Below are 7,740 nucleotides of genomic sequence, written 5' to 3' on the forward strand. Positions count from 1 at the left end.
AAGGGGGGAGGAGTCCGGTGACGTCACGGACATCGACGTCACCGGACTCCTTCCCTTCGTTAGCCGTCACGGACATCGACGGACTCCTCCCCCCCTTCCCTTCGTTAGCCGACGGAGCCACTTGGGGAAGGGGGGGAGGAGTCCGGTGACGTCGATGTCCATGGCGTCACCGGATATCCGACGGGACTCCCGGAAGCCGGCGGAGAGCTGAGGGTTTTCGTTGGCGATCAAAATAATTTTAATCGATCAAAAAGTTTAACGATTAATCAAGAAATTAATCTTTCATTTCCACAGCCCTACCAGATTCCGAAATGTTTCATTTCTGAAGATTTAACTGTTTGTTTCACTGTGTCCTTTCTAGACTGATGTCTGAATGGGAAGGGGTGTGGTTCCGGATTGGGCGTGGCCTGGTTCCGAATTGGGCGCGGCCTGGTTCCTGTACGGGTGGGGTTTGGTAGCTGTACGGGCGGGGTCTGGTTGCAGAAGAATAGAAGGGTCTGCAATCATTATAACCACCTGGTGAGATCTCAGTGTGTTCTGATGAGGAAAGCTGCAGTTTTCGGCATCCTTTTAGAAGAAGTTAACCCTTAAAGTGACATTAAAGTCAAAAAATGTTTTCCCTCCCCCAATGTTAGTGAAAGCACTTACCTTAAATGATGTTTGTTAATCCGATCTTCTTTCCCGTACTTTTCGCCTGTCCCTCCATCGATGCGGCGGGTCTCCGATCCGGCGCTGACTCCCCTGCCCTCCTCTTCTCTCATGTCCCACGGTGTCTGCATGCGGGTGCACGCGTCCATAGACTTGCCTTGTGTCTCTCCTCGTCTCCCGGCCGAAAATGGTGAACTGCGCATGCGCCCGCCCCAGGATGCTTTGCGGCCGCCCGAGAATTTTCAGATTTTTGGACGGGAGCGTGCGGGGAAGACACGTTTTGCATATATCTACTGCTTGCTAGTCGTACATATATATGCAAAAACACCGGAGGCTTTAATGATACTTTAAGAGCTTATCTCACCAAAACTGAAATTCCTATTACAGGAGATGCCTAAGGCCTTGTTCACACCGAAAGCGTGTGCGTTCCAGAGCGGTAGCTGCTGGAACGCACAGCGATCGCTGAGAAACTTCCCCCCGCGTTTCGGGCCGGGAGGGGCAGTGGCGGTGCATTGAATTCAATGGCACCGTTTCCACACTCCACCTCCCACCCCACCGGCAGTGCGATCAGACGCGGAGCAAGCCCTATATTTTGCGTTTGCAGTGGAACGCAACGCTGGCAAAGTTTTGCCACGCGTCTGATCACACTGGGGGCGGCGGCGTGCAAGCGGTGCCATTGAATTCAATGCACCGCCACGCCCCCTCCCAACCCAAAACGCGGGGGGAAGTTTCTCGGCGATCGCGGTGCGTTCAGCAGCTACCGCTCTGGAACACACACGCTTTCGGTGTGAACAAGCCCTAAAATTTGACTTGTAACTTCATTCAGAGAAAACCAGTGAGCCAATCACAGAAGCAGGAAGTGACATTTCTGGGGGCGTCTCTGACACCAAACAGTGCATGTATTCAGAGTAAAGGGTTTCATTGACACGCGTCCATAGACTTGCCTTGTGTCTCTCCTCGTCTCCCGGCCGAAAATGGTGAACTGCGCATGCGCCCGCCCCAGGATGCTTTGCGGCCGCCCGAGAATTTTCAGATTTTTGGACGGGAGCGTGCGGGGAAGACACGTTTTGCATATATCTACTGCTTGCTAGTCGTACATATATATGCAAAAACACCGGAGGCTTTAATGATACTTTAAGAGCTTATCTCACCAAAACTGAAATTCCTATTACAGGAGATGCCTAAGGCCTTGTTCACACCGAAAGCGTGTGCGTTCCAGAGCGGTAGCTGCTGGAACGCACAGCGATCGCTGAGAAACTTCCCCCCGCGTTTCGGGCCGGGAGGGGCAGTGGCGGTGCATTGAATTCAATGGCACCGTTTCCACACTCCACCTCCCACCCCACCGGCAGTGCGATCAGACGCGGAGCAAGCCCTATATTTTGCGTTTGCAGTGGAACGCAACGCTGGCAAAGTTTTGCCACGCGTCTGATCACACTGGGGGCGGCGGCGTGCAAGCGGTGCCATTGAATTCAATGCACCGCCACGCCCCCTCCCAACCCAAAACGCGGGGGGAAGTTTCTCGGCGATCGCGGTGCGTTCAGCAGCTACCGCTCTGGAACACACACGCTTTCGGTGTGAACAAGCCCTAAAATTTGACTTGTAACTTCATTCAGAGAAAACCAGTGAGCCAATCACAGAAGCAGGAAGTGACATTTCTGGGGGCGTCTCTGACACCAAACAGTGCATGTATTCAGAGTAAAGGGTTTCATTGTATATTGGGGTTTTTTTTTTTGTATTTCAGCAACTCAAGCAGCAGAGGGACAAACTGAAACAGTATCAGAAGAAGATCACACTACAGCTGCAGCGTGAGCGGGAAGTGGCCAAACAGCTTCTCCACAATGGCAAAAAAGAGTAAGCGAGGCCTCTGTCCGGGCACGGGGAGCTCTAAAGGGGAACTCCAGCCAGGGGAAGAATCCTGTCATTGTTTTATTGCTGTCTGTGACTCCAGTGGAGAGGATACGCATCACTTCCTGTCCTGGTGACTGTTATCATTGGGGAAGGACGTGATGTAACATGTCACAGTTGTCACCAGAGGAAGAGTGAAGGGGAAATCTCTTGATGGAGTTGATTCTCCCAGATGTTTATATTTGCATCCGTCATTTATATAGGATCCCGGGATAAAGCAGAAGGAAAAGCCAGAAAACAGTATAGTGATGGAAGATATGGGGAGAAGGGTATAGAGAGGGTGCTGGGGAGGGATAAGGTAGGGATGCCCAAAATAAACCATGTACAACAGCAACCAGAGTCTGAGGACTCTAAATCATAAGACACGTTTGGTCAGAGTTCCATGACGCAAAGTGTGTCCAAATCTTATGGAATTCATGCACAGAATCATGTCCTGGAACTAAAAGCTTTTTGTTGGCTAGATACTAGAGATATACCGATACTGATACTAGTATCGGTGCTTATACCGAGTATTTGGGTGAGTACTCGTACTCGCGCAAATGCTCCGGTAGTGCCGCGAGGGAACATGGAGCCGGGAAGCTGGCTCCATGCTGATTGGCCGGCTCCATGCTGATTGGCCGATGGGGGACTGGCAGGCTGAGGGTCGATCACGTAGGCGCTGTACACACAGGAGACGTGGGCAGATCCAGGAGAGCGGTGTCTGCCCAGCTGGCCGATGGACTGGTACGGTAATGACTGCTGCTAAGACTCTATGTTAGGGGAATGAGGTGCCTGCAGGGTGGGAGTCGTGTCACCATATTGTCAGATCTGTTTGGCCGGCCTCGGTGACGATTGGCTGGGAAGCTGGCTTCCCGGCCAATCAGCATCAAGCTGGCCAAACAGAATGGAGTCGGGCTTCCCGGGCAATCAAGAAGCCGGGCAGTGGCTAATGGCACGCTGACCTGGATTCCTGATTGCCCTAGAAGCCGGCTCTATGCTACCAGAAGTATTGGTACTCGGTATCGGCGGGTACCGAAATGTAAATATTGGTACTCGATACCAAATAAATGCTATCGGTACATTCCTACTAGATACCATCACACACACTTGACTTTTGCCAATGTGGGTTTAGCTGACTGCCATCCTTTGGCTAAAGTTTGCTTAGCTGCTGTTAGGATAAAAGTTATACGTTTAAACTGGGAGTGGGTATCCCAGAAGAGAAGAAGGGGTACAAGGGAAGCTCTGGATACAATGAGGGGAATTTATCAAAATCTGGAGCAGTTGACCGGGGCAACCAATCAGCTTCTCTCTTCAGTTTGTTCCATTAAGCTTTGAAAATGAAAGAGAGAAGCTGATTGGTCACCGTGCACAGCTGCTCCAGTTTTGATAAAATCCCCCCCCAAATGTCTTCCTTAGAACACGGCTCTGCTCTGGCATTATCACATCTGCAGCTCGCTCTGAGGGTGGATTCCAGGGCTGTGTGCACAGCAACCTACGCTCCGCATGCCAACACTCCCGCAATAGCTACAATGGTAACTGGCCCTGTTAAAGGGGGTGGGCTTAGACCCCCAGAAACACGTTGTAATACTTTTACTACCACCGATCGATGTCTCTTATGAGACCCAGTTATGTAATGGCTCAATTTGTGCTGTTCTATCTGTGCAATCGTTATCGTAATTATGTTTCTGGCCTCTTTTCAGTTAAAGGGTATTTATTGATGTGGTCACTGCTCTGCCAAGCTCTCTCACTTCCATTCTTCACTTGCATGTCACATAATAAAGCGTCAGACTGATTTGTTGTTGTTTTTTTTTTCATTTTCCTAGAAAAGCCAAATTACTGTTGAAGAAGAAGAGATATCAGGAGCAGCTGCTGGAGAAGACGGATAATCAGATCAGCAACTTGGAGAAAATGGTGGGTCCGGCCTTCGTTTTTGGTCGTTCATTTGCTTTCCCGGCCTTTTGTGTTTACTTTAAAGCTGAACTCCATTTAAACCTCTAGATCTGCAGAGTCCTGAGTCTTACACAGCTCTGCCATACAGCAAAGCCAGACTGGTAACATGACTTGGCTCTATACAGCCTGCTCATCTCCCTGCTTCAAGCGAGGAGCAGCAGCAGATGGATGAGCTCAGCAGACCACTCTCTCCTCCTATCAGTGGGTTCCTTGTCAGTATATTTTGCATGCAGCAGACCAGATTGGTTCCTAGAGTTCTCCTTCTTCCGGACTGTGTTCTGCTGTGCTGGGTAATACAAGAAGCTGATATGGAGGAAAATACAGATATTGCACTAATTAAAACCAAATTGCACTATTGCACAACTTCATGCACTCTTTGCCACTGCAAAATGCACAGCTGCAGTAATTAGCATTTTTATATCTGCCTTGAATTCACCGAGGAATATGAATACAGCAATTAGTTTATGGTGATTGGACGGGTCACTTATGGAAGATTTGTTCCTTGTTTTTAACTTTTACTTAGTGTATGTAAGCCCAAATAGTAGGGATGCACAGATACTAGTATTGGTATCAGTGCCGGCACTGAGTATTTGGGAGAGTACTCGCACTTGCCCAGATGCTCTGATACTTACCCCCGAAACCGGAACTTCGGCAGTTCCGCGAAGGAACATGTAGCCGGCTTCTTGGCCAATCAGGAAGCCGAGCGTCGGGTAGTGATTCGCTGCTCAGCTTCCTGATTAGCCGGGAAGCCAGCTCCACGCTGTTCGGCCAGATCGATGCTGATTGGCCGGGAAGCCAGCTTTCCAGCCAATCGGCATCGAGTCGGCCAAACAGCATGGAGCTGGCTTCCCGGCCAAGCAGGAAGCCGGGCGATGGGTAATAACCGGCCTGCCAGCTTTCTGATTGGCTGAGAAGCCGGCTCCATGTTGACTGACTGGGAAGCCAGCTTCCGGGCAAATCAGCATCGAGTTGGTCAAACAGCTTGGAGCCGGCATCTCGGCAATCAAGACGCCGGGCATCGGGTAATGACACTCCGCCCAGTTTTAGGATTGCCCGGGAAGCCGAATTACAGGTATCGGTACTCGGTATCAGCGAGTGCCGGAAAACAAATATCGGCACTCGTACTTGATGCTGGAAAAAACGGTATCTGTGCATCCCTGTGAATGGTAAAGGTGTGTAAGTGGCTCTGTTTTTGCCTTGTATATGTAAAATGTCAGTAAGTGGTGAATTACCCGTTGATCTTGCCAGTTTCTTCCTTTTAATAGGGTGACAACTCTGTCCCACCAGCATTTGTTCCTGCAGAAAACATTGTCACCCTCCTGTGTGAGCTACAGACAGCTGTGCTTTCATTCAATCCTCTGCAGTCATTTCTCCTGCTGGTTGATTGACAGCTGTTCTGACCATCTAGAGTGGGTGTAGCTGCCACTTTTAAAGGACAGCTTTTACAGGAAATGGGGAGGAAGGTCTGACACCTACAAGTTCAGTACAAGGAGGGAATTTGTTTTCTTCCACATGAAGTCTTTTATTTGTGCAGGTTTTCAGTCAGAAAATGGGCGATAATACTTGTTTTTACACTTCTGTGCTCATCTGCAATTCTCATCTTTCCAGGTTGAGGAAATAGAATTTACCCAGATTGAAATGAAAGTCATCGAAGGCTTAAAAATCGGCAACGATTGCTTGAAGAAGATGCACGAGGTGAGTGTGACCTGCGGCTGGCCTCCTGGTATACGAGCCTCGCCATGAAACGCAAACTTGCATTGTCTTCATTTTATATATGCAGCGCCTCGTAATTCTTCACGGCATTCCTTCCTACTCTTAACATGTTGTAGGAGGTTGCTAATCACTCTATTAGAATGTACTCGAGCATCTGATCAGCAGGTGGCACAGCCAACATCTGCAGCACCCAGTGGCCAGCAGGAATGCATGGATGACAGGGAAGTGTTTTTTGGTATAACACGCGAGGCAGGGTGCTGTGAGGTTTACAGGAGGCTGCCGGCCCCTCCCACCAATCTTTATCTAACTACGGATCATAGACCAGCAGACAGACCCGGTGATGATGTCACTGGGTCCCAAAAGAGAAATTGATTGAAAAATGTAAATTGCATATTGTTCCGGGAGAACAAGGAAGGTGTTATATGCGTACATTACACTTCAGCTTTAATGTTTTATGTGTAGTTTATTTTTTTGGGGGGGGGAGGGGTAGAAAGGTGGAGAGCTGTACAGTTAACGTGTTTGGTCCCTTCCAGGTGATGTCTATAGAAGAGGTGGAGAAGATTATGGACGAGACACAGGAAGGCATTGATTACCAACGGGTAAGTTATTACCGTTTGGGAGTTATAGGTGTCTTGATGGGTTTCTACACACCGCTCCAGAACATAACAGAAGTTTATTTGGCTCCTGACTGTAATCCGCCTTGTACCGGGTGTCTGACTGTGCTAGATACCTTAGATTGGAAGCGCCTCTGGCGTGGTCACTGGTATGAATTGTCTCTTTGTACATTGCAAAGTGCTACAGAATATCCAGGTCTGTAGAGATATGGAATATAATATATTTGTAGGTGGAGAGGGTCTTATCTGTTGAAGTCATCGCAGTGTCTCACCTTTTTTCTGCAGCAAATTGATGAAATTCTGGCTGGAACTCTGACCTCAGAGGATGAAGAGGCAATTCTACAGGAACTTGAGGAGATCACTCAGGTAAGAGAACAATATGGTTGGGATATAAGAGGAAATTCACCCAAATCCTGTAAATAATAAAAAAAGACAGTTAAAAATGTGATCACATAGCAAATTGAACAGACATCCCTACTTTTACATGCTGGCTTGCATGCCGGTCAGTTTTCGGAGTGTCTCTTCCGCCCCGAGCCGCCATTTTCACCCAGGTGTGTCTGGTGATGTGGCCCCTTCCTTATTTTCAAAGCCAGTCCCCATTGAGAACTTACCTCCAATCCCACACATGCATACCCAGCACTCTAGCCAGAGAATGGTATTGTTAACACGTTGCCAGAACTCAGATTTGCCTGAAGACTTCCGGGATACATGACGTTCATATGCCAGGAGTCTGGGGGCAGTGCAGCGTCATCATTCTTGTGTAGGTGGGAAATGCAGAAGAAAGACAAGGCATTTTCAAATGTAAAACCATTGTATGCAATTCTTGTAAACTTGGGGGAAATCGGTAACATTATCTCAAGTGGAAAAAGAGGAACTTCAGCCCCCTCCCCCCCATCCCCAACCATGCTGGGTTCAAATGGTATGCTCACCT

General features: G+C 48.9%; 1 protein-coding gene across 1 annotated transcript in view; it reads left to right on the plus strand.

The window, feature by feature from the left end:
- The window catches only part of CHMP6 (charged multivesicular body protein 6), an 18,455-nt gene that overhangs the window by 9,765 nt on the left and 950 nt on the right, over window positions 1-7,740 (plus strand). Inside the window, exons 3-6 of the mRNA XM_018566505.1 lie at window positions 4,356-4,443; window positions 6,091-6,177; window positions 6,729-6,794; window positions 7,095-7,175. Of these exons, the coding sequence (XP_018422007.1) occupies window positions 4,356-4,443; window positions 6,091-6,177; window positions 6,729-6,794; window positions 7,095-7,175 (322 nt within the window). The remainder of the gene's footprint in view (window positions 1-4,355; window positions 4,444-6,090; window positions 6,178-6,728; window positions 6,795-7,094; window positions 7,176-7,740) is intronic.

This window comes from Nanorana parkeri, unplaced genomic scaffold, assembly GCF_000935625.1.
Source record: "Nanorana parkeri isolate BGI_ZX_2015 unplaced genomic scaffold, ASM93562v1 scaffold954, whole genome shotgun sequence".
In the NCBI taxonomy this organism is placed as follows: domain Eukaryota; kingdom Metazoa; phylum Chordata; class Amphibia; order Anura; family Dicroglossidae; genus Nanorana; species Nanorana parkeri.